Genomic DNA, 15,508 nt, shown 5'->3' with positions numbered 1-15,508 from the left:
CCTAATGGTCAGGGGTCCCTTTACCTTTTCTCTAAACTAAAAAGCTGCAAACTAAAATGTTGTAACCTTTTCTCTTAGGGGAGTTCCTCATCCCCCTTGATCATTTCGGTTGCCCTATCCTGAACCTTCTCGAATTTCACAATATCCTTCCACATAAGAGCATAACAAGAGCCTGTTGGGTCAGCCAATGGACCATTTAATTCCGCACTCCCAGTGGCTGTTCGAAAGCACATCAAAGTGCAAGTAGATAAATAGGTACCACTCTGGCGGGAAGGTAAACGGCATTTCCGTGCACTGCTCTGGTTCACCAGAAGCGGCTTAGTCATGCTGGCCACATGACCTGGAAGCTGTACACCGGCTCCCTCGGCCAATAAAGCGAGATGAGCACTGCAACCCCAGAGTTGGCCACAACTGGACCTAATGGTCCGAGGTGCCTGTGGTACTAGATGCCTGTGGGATGCTCAGCAGGATTTGACCACAAGAGCCTTCTTCTCCTGTCCCCTCCTGTGGTTTCCAGCAACTGCTATTCAGAAGCATCGCTACGTCCAATGTGGTGATTTTTGAGACGATTGTAACCTATGAAGTAGGAGACGTGGCCAGAAGAAGTAAAAACAACAACCAGTATTTTTTTTGTGCTTGCGACATTACTACAATCACCTCCATCGACATGGAACTGACTTCGGTGTCACTCAGCAGTTGGCTCGATAAGCAATGATATCTTGCAGTTCCAGCCTTGGCATTCTCGGAGTCTCAGGTGCAAGTTTTGTGACACGTGTTATTGAAAAGTTTGGTGCTTCAAAGACCTCTGAAGGGCATCATTCAGGCGCCTTTTGAGGTTAAAGAAAATGATAGGCTAGAGAAGGAACGTGGGGGGGGGGGTGAGAGGAGCTCTTTTAGCTATTTGAAGCAATTGCAAAAAAAAAATCCCCCAAAAAGGGTGACTGCTGCTTTTGTAGCTTTTCAGCCACAGGCTCTTGCTGTTGTTGGAAATAGCCAGAGTTCACAGTTTTTGAAACATCTCTCTTTTCCGCTTGATTTGATTCTAGTGAGAGATACATTTCAAGAGACAGACACACACACACACACACACACACAGAGAGAGAGAGAGAGAGAGAGAGAGAGAGAGAGAGAGAGAGAGAGAGCGCTCAGCTATACAGCTGCAAATAAACCGTTTTGTGTTGTAAAGTGCATTATAGAAATGTAACACTAGATGGCAATGGTGAGCTATGGCAAATTTGATACATTGTTCAAAACTTTTAAAAAAAAAAGAATTTTCACAACATTTTTTATATGTGTCTAGATTCCAGAAGAGAGAGAGAGAGAGCATTAAGAAAGACATTAAGGTTGTCTGCTATAGCACTGAATACCTGCTCTACACCACCAAATCAGCAACAGTGGTTAAAGCTCCATACTCTCCAAGTTTCCCAGTTTTCCAGGGATAGTCCTGGAATGACAAAAGCCATCCTTATTGTGTGCACACTACACATTTAAAGCACATTGTGTACCTGAGGTGCCTGCACCCTTAAGAGCCATCCACTGGCAGTTGGAGCTATTGGAACACAGAGGGGAGGCGACCATTATCATTCTTTATTTGATTCCCCTGCTATGCAAGCTTGGGGGGAAAAAATTGAGGCCTTGTCTCTGCAACACAGGTTAGTAGTTATGGTCACATACACATACACATACACACACACTGAGGTCCAGCCCTACCATTGGGTAGAGTGCAGCAGCTGTCTGAGACTGGCATGAAGTTTTTCAGGACGCAGCTGTGAACAGACCTGTGTGTCCCACATGGCCTGCTAATGTGACCCCAAAGCTAACCTCAGACTGGGAGCAGCTGCCAAGACCACATAACAACGGTCTTGAAATACCTACACTGGCTCCCAGTACGTTTCCGAGCACAATTCAAAGTGTTGGTGTTGACCTTTAAAGCCTTAAACCGCCTTGGTCCAGTATACCTGAAGGAGCGTCTCCACCCCCATCGTTTTGCCCGGACACTGAGGTCCAGCTCCTGAGGTTACAGGGAACCAGGCAGAGGGCCTTCTTGGTAGTGGCACCCGCCCTGTGGAACGCCCTCCCCCCAGATGTCAAAGAGAAAAACAACTACCAGACTTTTAGAAGACATCTGAAGGCAGCCCTGTTTAGGGAAGCTTTTAATGTTTAATAGACTACTGTATTTTAATATTCTGTTGGAAGCCGGATGGGTGGGGTATAATTATATTCTTATTATTATTCTTATTATTCTTATTATTCTTATTATTCTTATTATTCTTATTATTCTTATTATTCTTATTATTCTTATTATTATACAGTGGATGATGCTGTCTTGTCAGCAGTGTTGAACAAACGGTCAACAGCCATTTTGGCCATCTTTTGTAGGTGCACTAGGAAGTGGGGCACGATTTTGTCCTTCACCAGAGGCAGCAAATTGTCTTGGGGTAACCTTGGGGTCTCCATTCTTAGAGGCAGGAAACATGAAAATTTACACTATCAGGTGGTCACATGGCGGGAGATGTTTTTATGAGAAAATGTATTGTGGTATCATGAGAACACAATACCTTTGCAATGCTGTGGTCTGAAACACATATGTTCAAATCTGCAAGTACTATATTTGCATGTTAGCAACTAATTAAAAAGTATCCTTTTAAAAAAAAAATGAATGTAAAAAAAAAAAGTTAAAAGTAAACCAAGCATCTGTGAGAAATTCCAGATCAGAAGTTCTTGGAAACTCTTGGACCGGAAGCTGAATCCTAGACGATCACCATAATTCTCCCTTTCCCTTTGGAAATAGGTTGATCACAGGTTGTAGCTGACAAAACAAATTCTATATTTAGTGGCAGTATGATTTTGGGGCACCCAAATTGGTTACCCCATTTGGTGCAAAACGTGTCCAACGTACTTCAATGCAGGAATAAGCAGCTGTCCCGTACGGGGATCAAACCTGCAACCTTGGCATTATCAGCACCACACTCTAAGAGGCAGGATGTGAAACTGAGAAAAAAATTCCTAGCCTGGGATTTCAAGAACTTGGATGAGGACAGCCTTCCCTAATCGGGTTCCCTCTAGATGTTTTGGGCAACCCCATCATCCCTGACCATTTGTCATGCTGGCCAAGGCTAAAGCTAGATTGTAATCAAAAACATCGAGAGTGTGCCAAGTTGGGGAATTATTTATTTTATTTTATTATTGCATCTACCGTATTTTTCGCTCTATAAGACGCACCTGACCATAAGACGCGCCTAGTTTTTAGAGGAGGAAAACAAGAAAAAAATTATTCTGAATCTTTTATTTCTGTAGACCCTCTTTACAAAAGCTTGATTTTGCAAAATAAAGAAATTCCTTCCAGTAGCACCTTAAAGACCAACTAAGTTAGTTCTTGGTATGAGCTTTCGTGTGCATGCACAGTTCTTCAGAGACACTGAAACAGAAGTTTCCAGATCCTTCTATATAGTGAGAAGGCGGGGAGGGGTATTACTCAGAAGGGTGGTGGGAATGGGAGATTGGCAGATAGCTGAGATGAGCCTGTTGACGACTCTTAAATTCAATTACAGTCGTTAAGAGTCGTCAACAGGCTCATCTCAGCTATCTGCCAATCTCCCATTCCCACCACCCTTCTGAGTAATACCCCTCCCCGCCTTCTCACTATATAGAAGGATCTGACAACTTCTGTTTCAGTGTATCTGAAGAAGTGTGCATGCACACGAAAGCTCATACCAAGAACTAACTTAGTTGGTCTTTAAGGTGCTACTGGAAAAAAAATTTTTATTTTGACTATGCCAGACCAACACAGCTACCTATCTGTAACTTGATTTTGCAAGTGAACAGGAGAAGCATTTTAACAGGCATTAGTGCTTGGATTTCATTCTCTCACAGGAAGCCCCAGGAAAAAAAGATGGGATCATCTGGCCGTTTGGAGAGATAGAGGCACATGGTTTGGGCAGTGATGGAATCCAAGACTGACTGAAGAGGGAAAACAAGAATAATGTTCTCCTGTCTGTTTGTCAAGTTGCTCAGGGGGCTATACAAGGGCTATCACACAACAACCTCACAATAACCCAGTGAGGTTAAGGTAGCCCTCTCTGCGCAGCGCCTCTCTAGAGAAGCGGGAGGAGAAACGGAGCCCCTTCCGTTTCTCCTCCCGCTTCGCTGAAGAGGTGCTGCGCTGAGAGGGAGAGCTGCACAGCGCCATTTGCTCCATAAGATGCACACACATATCCCTTTACTTTTTAGGAGGAAAAAAGTGCATCTTATGAAGCGAAAAATACGGTATATACCACCTTTACTCCAAGGAAATTAAGGTGGTGTGCATGGTTCTTCTCGCTGAATTTCCCACAACAACCCTGTGAGGTCGGTTAAGCTGAAAGGCAGTGACTGGCCCAATCCAGTGAACTTCATGGCCAAGTGAGAATTTGAACCCTGGTCTCCCAGGTCCTAGTCTGACACATTAGCCACTACACCACACAAGGCTGAGTTAGTGGGAAAGGCTGTTTGAGTTCTATAGTCTTATTCTATTTCCAGATAGGTGAATGTGATGAAGCTGCCGAGTGATTCCTGAGCCTTTTTTAGAGGCTGAGATAATGGATTCCCTGAGGGATAGCGACGAAGAGGATGACATAGAAAAACCTCTTCCATCTCATGAAGCCTATTTATGTCAGGGTAAGTCTCAAGATCTCCCGAGTGAAGGGAAATGGGATGGTTCACTCTTGGGTGGTGGGAACCATGACCTGCAGGGAACAGTTGGAAGAGTTAAGTGTGGAAAGAAGAGATGGCAAATCAAGCTTTTAGACTACGCCAAAATTGCTAAACTGACCGGAAAGCTCAGGGACCAAGAAGACAAAAACTTAAAGAAAGAATGGGGGAAATTTACAATTTATTTAGGAGACAACTGTAAGCAGATGAAAACATCAGCAGGATTTTAATCTCACTTGTAATGTAACAAATACTATGGACAATGTGGATAGATTTAAAATGTAGATTATGAAATAATATGTAGTTGAAAATGTTGACAGTAGGACCCATGGATCAGATGGGGGGGCGAGTCTTGAGATCCAGAGAAGTCTCTCTATATGGATATATATTTGGTTTTGTTATAAATTTACATTTGTAAAATCAAATAAAAGCAATTTCACCCCCCCCCAAAAAAAAAAATGGGTGGAGGGAAGTACTGGGCTGAGGGGGAGGGAGGTGAAGCGATTAATTGAAACTGTTAAAGTTTGGTATAGGATTTAAGAGATTTAAATTTTCATAAAGATTCTATAAGGAAAGCAGAAAGCAGCAAGAAATATCAAGTAAAGATATCGGAGAGGAGATCAGTGTAAAGGAAAACATGAGACTTATGGTTTTGTTACATATGATTTTATTTTGGAGTTATCTGTTTATTTTGGAGTTGTTTGTTGTAAAGAATGTATATCATGTGAATAAAATAATAAAGGATTTTTAAAAAGGAAGAGTTGGGTGTGGTAAGCCCAGAGAAGAGAAGGTTAGGAGATGGACATAACAGTTGCCTTCAGATATCTGAAAGACTGTCTTTGCAAATGTTGGAGCAGACGTATTCTCTGTTGCTCCAGAGAACTTAGAACCAATGGGTGGAAATTGCAGGGAAGCAAAGATTCCCAAGCTACAGTTTATGAGAAACAGTCTGATGCTCAGAATTAAACATACTGCTAGAGGAGGTGGTGGGCTCTCCACAAATAGTATCTACGCCGAGCTATATGGCTACTTGTCAGGGAAGCTGTTGCTGCATTCTACATTACAGAGCCTGTGCTGAGCTTCAGGGTTAGACCAGATGAGCTTCAGGGTTACTTCTGGTTCTCTAATTCCATTTCCCCAAAATCCCGCTGTTGTGTGGAGAGAGAGTAACAACAGCTTTGTTTCCTTTCTTCTTTTTAAGGCTTGAAACAGCTATACCAGACCCAGCAGCTATGCGATGTCACCTTGGGCGTGGAAGGAAAGAGCTTTCATTGCCACAGGTGAGTCTGTACCATTGCAGGCAGTGGTAACCCCTTGCAGACAAGACAAAACTTGTTTTGATCCTGGCCTATTTCCCACCACAACAGGGACAATGTTGTTTTATGTAGAAGGAACTTTTCAGCAGGTAGATCTAAATGGCTTTTGGGTCCCATGTGGTCCTGTGGAAGTTCTAGTATTTGAGCCATACACTTACTCGGTGCTTGTATCCAGAAATATAAATCCCCTACCTAACTCTTTCCCTTCTGGTGGTTTCCAGCATGGCCAATAGTCAGGGATGATGGGAGTTGCTGTCCAAAACCTCTGGAGGGCAGCAGGTTGTAGGAAGCTGCCCAACACCAAGGCTTGAGAGTTATCATCACCTCTGTCCCATCTGCCTTGAGTTTCCACCTATTAGGTCTCACTCTGTCCAGAATAGCATCTAGACAATCCAGGAAGACACGAGGACAGCTGAATTGGATGAAAAAGAGAGAAATAGAGTCTTGTCAACATATGGATGCCACCACAGTTCAAATCGAGGGACTCCTTGCATCTGAATGCAGATTTTTCTCCAGTGTTGGGAACAAAGGTCCGTATAGTTAAAGCTATGATTTTCCCAGTAGCGATGTATGGAAGTGAGAGCTGGACCATAAAGAAGGCTGATCGCCAAATAATTGATGCTTGTGAATTATGGTGTTGGAGGAGACTCTTGAGAGTCTCATTGACTGCAAGAAGATCAAATCTCTCCATTCTTAAGGAAATCAGCCCTGAGTACACTGGAAGGACAGATCCTGAAGCTGAGGCTCCAATACTTTGGCCACCTCATGAGAAGAGAAGACTCCCTGGAAAAGACCCTGATGTTGGGAAAGATGGAGGGCACAAGGAGAAGGGGGCGACAGAGGACAAGATGGTTGGACAGTGTTCTCGAAGCTACCAGCATGAGTTTGACCAAACTGCGGGAGGCAGTGGAAGACAGGAGTACCTGGCATGCTCTGGTCCATGGGGTCACGAAGAGTCTGACACAACTAAATGACTAAACATCAACAACAAAGGAACCTTGTGATATCCCACAGAAGAATAGTCATTAGTTAGAGCAGCGATGACTCCACATTACCTTCCGAAAGCACCAGAGGGCACCCAACAATATAGTGCCACTCTGTCCTAAACCTGAGAAAGGTCCAGGAAGACTGGATGGCCAGTCAAATGAAAGAGCACTGAGAGGTCTTAGAGCAGGGTTCCCTAAGCTTGGGTCTCCAGCTGTTTTTGGACTACAACTCCCATCCTCCTTAGCTAGCAGGACCAGTGCTCAGGGATAATGGGAATTGTAGTGCAAAAATAGCTGGAGATCCAAGTTTGGGAAACCCTGTCTTAGAGAATCCAAACAACTCTCCCTTTTCCATGGCCAAAAAAGAAAAAGAACATTAGTCAGAGAATCTTCTTGTTCCCTTTCATGATTCATGGCCTCCTCAGTAGTGGCTCCACATGTATAGAATGCTCTCCCCTGACAGGCCCACCTGGCAACTAATTTAATGTATTTTTGGTACCAGACAAAAAAAAAACCCAACCCTTTTCATTCTCTCAGGCTTTTTAAGTGTTTCTATTAAATTCTAAATTCTCTACTTCTGCTGTTTGCAATGCAGCTTACCCTCAGGGTTTTAAAACTGCATTTTGAAGCTTGTTCTGGTTTTTGTGATTTTACTTGGCTTTACTCTTTTCTTGCACAATGCCCAGAAGGCAATAATAGTGGGGGGGGTGTCCCCTGCATAGCTGTCAATGTTTCCCTTTTTTAAATGGAATTTCCCTTTTTCCGAATAGGATTCCTCGCAAGAAAAGGGGAAAGTTGACAGTTATGGTCCCCTCTCCAGTAAATATAGCTAATAAATAATGTGCACGTTTCTTCTTTCCAAATGCAGGATGCTGTTGGCATCAGTCAGTCCTTATTTCAGAGATATGTTAGTCCATTCTGAGTCACACAACGGGGAGATCCAGCTTAAGGACATCACTGCTTCCACACTCCACTGCCTGCTGGACTATCTCTACACAGAAGAGGTGTCTCTCACTGCAGAAACTGCCCAGGACCTCTTTACTGCAGCTAGCAAGCTCCAGATCCTTCCACTGAAAGAGACAGCTGGAAGGTAATGCAAGTGTCAAGTCAATAATAATAATTTAAAAATTTTATTTGTACCCCACCCTCTCTGGCCAGAGCCGGGCTCAGGGTGGCTAACATCATGAAACTAAGACAGGATACAAAGAAGTACAGGAGTTCCCCTCTCCCTTCTCACTGATAAGAATTAACAAGCATTTGGTAGATCTATAGTCCTTCTATTACAGCATTATGTTGCAAGCACAAACAGGAACTCTTAAGGAACTCTTTCTTAGAGAGCCAGTGTGGTGTAGTGGTTAAGAGCGGTGGTCTCGTAATCTGGGGAACCGGGTTCGCGTCTCCGCTCCTCCACATGCAGCTGCTGGGTGACCTTGGGCTAGTCACACTTCTCTGAAGTCTCTCAGCCCCACTCACCTCACAGGGTGTTTGTTGTGGGGGAGGAAGGGAAAGGAGAATGTTAGCCGCTTTGAGACTCCTTCGGGTAGTGATAAAGCGGGATATCAAATCCAAACTCTTCTTCTTCTTCTTCTTTCCCAAATGGCTTTCCCCTTTATTGGCCTCATTTAGGCATGAAGTTTCTTTGGAATGTTATCATCCTTCTTGCTAACACTGCTACTCTGTGCACATCATTATGATGTTGATAGAATTATTTTTTATTGGTATTGGTAGCCTGGGGGTAGCCAACATGGTCTGTCCAGATGTTTTAGACTACAGTTCCCACCAGCCCCAGCCAAGACAGGAAGGATAATGGAAACTGTAGTCTACAGCATCAGGGAGGGGAGGGACCCCTCTGTTAACTGCTCGATGTTTCTGTTATGTTTCTGTTGAGAGAAGGGGGCGGGGAATATCAACATGGGGAGACACATAATTCCCAGAGCAATATTTCATCCAAACATTTCAATGGGAGAAGGCATTGGTCTCTAAAACTGATGGCATCTCTTTTGTTTCCCTGCCAGGTTTCTCGAGATGAACATCTCCATGAACAACTGCCTCACCCTTTACAGCCTGGCTCATCAGCACAACCACCAGCCTTTGCTTCACGCAGCCTCATGCTATATCAAGCAACACTTTGTGCCCCTCGCTAAGCAGGAAGCCTTCCTGAACCTGGAACCCAAAGCTTTAATCAGCCTCATCTCCTCAGACAACCTGGAAGTGCCCTCTGAGCTGATCGTCTACCAGGCTGTGCGCAACTGGGTGGAGTCTGCGGCCTCCGTGCGCCTCCCGCTGTACAAAGAGCTCCTCGGACATGTCCGCTTTTCGCTGCTCACCCACGAAGAGCTCGTCGATGTCCAGGCGGACACTGCAGAGTACTACAGGCACGTGCGTCTGAAGTGGAAGGAGCTGGATGGGGCAGGGAGGCTCCAAGCAAGTGGCGGGCTCAGGAAGGGCATGTACGACGACTGCCTTGCTTGCCTGAAGGTCGATGAGAGCAGGACCCAGGATGGAGATGACCCAGAATCTTACCTGTACTGTTTCGACCCCAACTCAGAGAAGTGGGAGACATTGCCGCCGCTGAAGTACCTGAGCTACTCTGGATGTGCCTCCATGGGCTGCAAGCTTTACTTGTCTGGAGGTCAGAAGGCCGACTGCTCTTTTGTTGACACTCTGCATCAGTACGATTCCTTGACCAGCCAATGGACACAACTCCCGTCCATGTTCACAGCCCGGGCCCTCCACCCCTTTCTGGCCTGTGACAAAAAGCTGTATGCTGTCGGAGGCTGCAGCGATACTGGCCCTCTCTCTTCCGCAGAGGCCTTCAGCATTGAGCAGAATGCCTGGGCCCCAATCTCCAACCTGCCCCTTGCCGTGATGTACCCAGCTTCAACGGTGCTCAGGAATAAGCTTTACCTTGTAGGGGGGAAAGCCTCCAGGAGCTACAAGGGGCTTCTGATCTACGATACAAATGCCGACTGGTGGAATGAGGTGCCCATGGACTTTGCCTGCTATGGTGCAGCGGCTGTCTCAGTCGGTAATGGGATATATGTTTTCGGTGGGTACACCGAGGAAAGGGGCAATTTCCTGGTCCAGAGCGCCATGGCCACTGAGGAGCTCCCCAACTGCACCAAAGGGAGCTTTTACCTCCTTGAGAATGGCAGGGTGAGCTGGGAAGTCACTGTCCCAGAGCTACCGACAGCCTTGGCTTTTTCTTGCGCGGTGGAATGGCAAGGTAAGATCTACCTGTTGGCGGGCAAGGACGAAACCCGCTCCTATAATACGATTTACAGCTGGGTTCCAGAGGACACAAGCTGGACCCGGTGCCCTGAGGAAATCCCCACGACGGCTTCCCAGGTGAGAATATCCAACGTCGCACCCCTGAAGATGCCCAAAAAACCAATCCAGCTCCTTCTGTTTGGCACCGCACTGAGCCCAGCGGTGTCCGGGGTGGATGATGTCAAGAAGAAGCAGCTGAGCTCTTCTTCCTCTCGAGAGGGCTGCAGCCTTAACTGCTGTTGGGGTGGAAGATGATCTCCCAAACGCTTCAAAGGCTCCATATGCTTCCCTGTGTTTTTAGGAATGGACTCCCATAATAAAGGTCTGTCTCTCGTCTGAAAGTAGGACTTTGCTTTGCCTCCAGCTCCCATTTATTTCATTGGTGCTGCTCTCAGAATAACGGGGTTAAGGACAACAGAAACAGAAAAGCTTACACCTGTCCTGGAAGCTTAATTAAAAAACAACAACCCAAGTTCTCCTTGAATTTTGTATTCTGGTGTTTCCCAAGGCAGGGATGGAGAATCTGTGGCTCTCCAGACATTGTTGGACTCCTGATCCCATAAAGCCCAGCAAACATAGCCGATGGTCAGGGTTTTAATCCAGCAAAATCTAGAGGTCCATGGACTAGTTCCTGTTCTAAATAGGGGTGGCTCAATCTGTCAATTTCACTTCCTCATTTTCCCAGTCCTAAACCCAGTTCTCCACATTTCCGCATCGGTTTCTGAATTCTTTTACTTAAGTCCTCGAGAAAATTCAGCCGCATGTTATTGCAAATTCCTCCCACACATTTTTGTATGCAATTTTGCCTAAGAAGACATATTTTTGCAAGGCATTCCCCCCCTAAAATAATGCCTTTTCATACATTATTTTCACTAATATATGCAGTCTTATTCGGCACCACAAAATTCAAAGAAGTGCACATTTCAGAGGGTGGCCGTGTCTCAGTTTCCAAATTGCTTTGGAAAATGTGGATTAAGTACATTCACCTTTAAATACAAACTGAATCAAAATTCTCCCCATCACTAGTTCTAAGCAACTCATGGGGTTTTTTTCCCCCATCAGCTTTATTAACCTACAAAATTTTGGCACCAGTTTAGAGTGAATCAGACCATGTTTCTGGGTGTTAACTATGAACCCTGATTGGATGTACCAGTTACTCTGTTTGGGGGGCCCCTACGAGACCATACAAAATGACAAAACTTTGGCACTGGTTTGTAAGGGGTACAAAATTTCAGGGTTCATAGTTAATTAAGCTTTCCCCATCCTTACTTGTGCCTTTTGGGGGAGCAGTAAAAAATCCAATTGCAGCATCAGCCTACCCAGTGGGGACAGGTTCAGTGCTAGTAAGACTTTCCAGATCCGCTGTGGCTTTAAGCTGAACACTTCCTCTTTGAAAGTTCAGTCCATTATGTTGCTTCCTGTTGATCTGGGCTGAGGACTCTGATTTACCTCTGGCACAGCCTCTCTAAATTTCCCAAAGTCTGTTTCTCATCCCGTGGGAGTAGGGGCTTTTATTACTGATTTCCTCTTGTTATTTTTCCCTTCCTTTTTTTTTTTTAAGATGAAATAGGACTATAAATAGTGCTATTAAGAGAGGAGAAAAGAAAAATTATAATTGAACTATTACACTTTAAAGTTTATAATTGGCTTCCAGGGAGGTGAATCGGTTTCCAGCTTTCTGTATTCATTCTATGTGTTATTGTTATTTGCAGATATTAGCATGTGGATTTGTTTTGGATATCAAGATATTTTATTCTTGAATGTCTAACTTTATTAGGTCTCTATGTTGTGTTAAATATATATATATATATATATATATATATATATATATATATATATATATATATCTCATGCAGTTAAATAGTGAGAAGAAACCGGCAATTAAAACCTGCTTTCTCTGGCCCCACCCCCACCCCTCCCCCTTGTAGGAAAGGGAAAACGGCAAAGGGGCAATTTAGTGAGGATTTTCGAGGGACAAATTTAGAGATGGCTCATCACTAATCTCCCAGCCTGAATCAACAAGAGGCAATATGCGGGGTCTGAACCTGGAAGGGAAGGGAAATCAGTGTTGGAAGAGAAAAATGGACTCCTGCAAATTTCCCCCAGCACTCTGCAACAAAATAGTTACAGTGCGGACGGCTGCTGTTCAGGCTTCTAGCTACTCCTTTCCACTTCCTACCCAACAGGTTTTCTTTTTTTTAATAATAATTTTTATTAATTTTAACATATTAATTATCATACATACAACAAAACTTCACTTCTTATACAATCTTTTTGGACTTCCATCAGCACCTCTGATGATCCACCATTCTTATCACTTCTTCTGCATTTCCTAAGTTCATATTGCCTTATCTTAACTAAAACTTCTCCTCTTTACCGTTTTTGCAATAATTCAAATAATTCACCTTACAAAACTTCTTGCAAACCTACAAGCGTAATCTGATCGTCACAATTACTTTTCAAATAGTCCGTAAATTTACACCAGTCTTCTGTGAATCTCTGGTCCTGCAGGTTTCAAATTCTTCCTGTTAATTTGCCTAATTCTGCATAGTCCATCAGTTTCATCCTCCATTCTTCTTTTGTCGGTAATTCTTCTTGCTTCCAATTTTGTGCCAATAATATTCTTGCTGCCGTCACTGCATATAAAAATAATTTACAATCCTTTCTATTTATATCATCTCCTACAGTGCCAAGTCAAAATGCTTCTGGCTTCTTAATAAATGTGTATTTCAACATTTTTTTCATTTCATTATATATCATTTCCCATACTTTTTTCACTTTTTTACATTCCCACCACATATGATAAAAATACCATATTTTTCGCTCTATAAGACGCACCAGACTACAAGACGCACCTACCTTTTGGAGGAGGAAAACAAGAAAAAAAATATTATGAATCTCAGAAGCCACAACAGCAAGAGGGATCGCTGCGCAGTGAAAGCAGAAGTCCCTCTTGCTGTTCTGGCTTCTGGGATAGCTGCGCAGCCTGCATTCGCTCCATAAGACGCACACACATTTCCCCTTACTTTTTAGGAGGGAAAAAGTGAGTCTTATAGAGCAAAAAATACGGTACCCAACAAGTCTTCTTACTGCCACCTCCAGCGGTCAGCTTTCTGTGCAATTGCACTGCGTCCACCTCAGTGCCCACCTCACTCTGTCCCTCCCGCTCAGCAGCAGCGACTCACCTGCTTGCAGGTCAGGTCAGCGTCTTTGCCCCACCACAGCATCCACTACTGGTTAGACTCCAGCATCTTCTTGAATATGTGTCAGAGAGAGCTAGCCAAACTGCATTGCAAAGAGATTTGTGTAGCTGTAAAAAAAACAATTATTTTTAAAACACACGCACGCACACTTTTACCTGTGCACAGTATTCTTTGAGGAGCAAAGGTTGGCCGCAGGTGGCCACAGGTCCTAAATGAGCTTCATCACTCATATCCCTAATTGAGCGAAATTTGCAATTACAGCATCGTGGAAGGAAGCTAGTCACTTTTGCCTCTGAGCAAAGTATGCCGAGGCTGATTGCAAAGTAGCAGCTGCATTCTCCAAAATTTGACTGCACCTGGTGCATGTCGAAAAGCCCGTGCTCTCTGCTGCTTTGTGAAGCTCCTGGTGAGTACAAGGAACTGGCCTCCCAGAATTCCCCACCCTATTTGCACAGGGGAGAAGTTCCAAGAAAAGGAGATTCCAACTAAACACCAGGAAAAACTTTCTGACAGTAAGAGCTGTTTGACAGTGGAATGACTTCCCTTGGGAAGTGGTGGACTCTCCATCCTTGGAGGTTTTTAAGCAGAGGTTGGGTGACCATCTGTCATGGATGCTTTAGCTGAGATTCCTGCATTGCAGGGGGTTGGAATAGAGCAGTGGCGTAGCGTGGGTTGTCAGCACCCGGGGCAAGGCAAGTAATTTGCGCCCCCTAACCCGTGGATTTGCGCCCCCTAACCCTAACCCCCAGATGTTGCGCCCGGCCCCCCCTGCACCCCCCACGCTACGCCACTGCTAAGGGGACAAGGAACACGCGTGGGGTGGGTGAAGAAGGATGTGGCTAATAATGCAGGAGAGGGGTCTAAGGGGACAAGGAACACGCGTGGGGTGGGTGGAGAAGGATGTGGCTAATAAGGGGAAAAGGAGCTCGCATGGGGTGGGTGGAGAAGGAGCTTTTCAGAGAGCTGAGCGGGGAGGGGGGAGGGAAAGAGCACTGTTGTTTTAAAGGAGCCAACCGGACAGCAGCCACTTACAGCAGTGTAAGCAGCTCCTTTCCTCTCCCGCTTTGCTCCTTTTCTCCCTCTTTGCTGCTTTACACAGCTAATGGCGAATCCCCTGCAACCCAAGTCCTGCTCAGCGGATCAGCTGAGACGCTGGGAGAATTGTAATTTCCCCCTCTCCCTCATCCCGTGCCCTCCTGTCCCCAGCAGCCTTTTAAAAAACCTTTTTACTGATTTTCACTGCGCTCGTGGCTCAGAGCCCTCCTGTGCCCTGCCGTCCCTCTGCAGCCTCATTGCTCCCGTTTAGAGAGCGCACGGACCTTTGCTAGCTGAGGCTGCAGCAGCTGTTGCTGGCTACGCAGCGCTTTTTCCGGCTCGCTATGGCTCCCGTCTGTGCCTCCTCGCGTGTAAGCGGCTGCTGCCCGCTTTGCTGGCATGGCTCTCCTTCCCTCCCTCCTCCTCAGCTCCTCCCCCTCCTCCTGGCTGTAAAGCAAGCATGAGTGCATTCGCTCTGTAACACGCACAGGCATTTTCCCTTCCTTTCTAGGAGCAAAAAAGTGTGTGTTTTGGAGCGAAAATTACGGTAATTCCCAGCAAGCAATTAGCAGGCTCGCTCCACCTCCTCCTCCTCCCGGCTTTGCTGCTGCTGCTGCTGCTGCTGCTGCTGCTGCTGCTGCGCGGCTCTTTTCCTCCACCGACGGCGCGCTGCGCCTTGGAGAGGTTCCCGCTTCCTCGAGGGGGGCCGGCCAAACGCGCCCCCCAAAATGTTGCGCCCGGTGCGGCCGGCACCCCTGGCACCCCCCACGCTACACCACTGGAATAGAGGACCCTTGGGGTCCCTTCCAGCTCTAGCATCCTATGATTCTAAGTTCTCCAACAACTTCCTGGGGATGGGGTTATCCATCCGTAATGGCATGGATTCCTTCTTTGTTCGTTGTGGGAGAGGATTATGCAGCTTCTAGGAAGCTGCCTTATACTGAGTGAGACCATTGGCCCATCTTCCTCAGCATTGTCTGCACTGGCTGGCAGCAGTTCCTCAGGATTT

General features: G+C 45.5%; 1 protein-coding gene across 2 annotated transcripts; it reads left to right on the top strand.

Moving 5' to 3' along the window:
- The first annotated feature begins 1,539 nt into the window (after positions 1-1,539).
- On the top strand, positions 1,540-10,605 carry LOC309539419 (kelch-like protein 26). 2 transcript variants are annotated; one of them, XM_082235663.1, is made up of 5 exons: positions 1,540-1,652; positions 4,519-4,656; positions 5,891-5,969; positions 7,860-8,081; positions 9,007-10,605. In XM_082235663.1, exons 2-5 carry the CDS (start codon positions 4,578-4,580, stop codon positions 10,514-10,516), a joined length of 1,890 nt encoding a protein of 629 aa, XP_082091789.1. In that variant the 5' UTR covers positions 1,540-1,652; positions 4,519-4,577; the 3' UTR covers positions 10,517-10,605. The 2 variants fall into 2 exon arrangements, with proteins under 2 accessions (XP_082091789.1, XP_082091790.1); XM_082235664.1 differs by lacking the exons at positions 1,540-1,652; positions 5,891-5,969 and having other exon boundaries at positions 4,517-4,656.
- The last annotated feature ends 4,903 nt before the right edge of the window (positions 10,606-15,508 follow it).

This window comes from Podarcis vaucheri, assembly GCF_965113315.1.
Source record: "Podarcis vaucheri genome assembly, chromosome: 8".
Lineage (NCBI taxonomy): Eukaryota > Metazoa > Chordata > Lepidosauria > Squamata > Lacertidae > Podarcis > Podarcis vaucheri.
Note: the sequence above shows the minus strand (reverse complement) of the source record. Positions and strands in the feature narration are given on the sequence as shown.

Excerpts from the sequence above, each read along its gene's own strand:
- LOC309539419 (XM_082235663.1), top strand. The coding sequence starts at position 4,578 with ATGGATTCCCTGAGGGATAGCGACGAAGAGGATGACATAGAAAAACCT. Across the intron at positions 4,657-5,890 it reads TGAAGCCTATTTATGTCAGG|GCTTGAAACAGCTATACCAG; the intron begins GTAAGTCTCAAG and ends CTTCTTTTTAAG. Across the intron at positions 5,970-7,859 it reads AAGAGCTTTCATTGCCACAG|GATGCTGTTGGCATCAGTCA; the intron begins GTGAGTCTGTAC and ends TTCCAAATGCAG.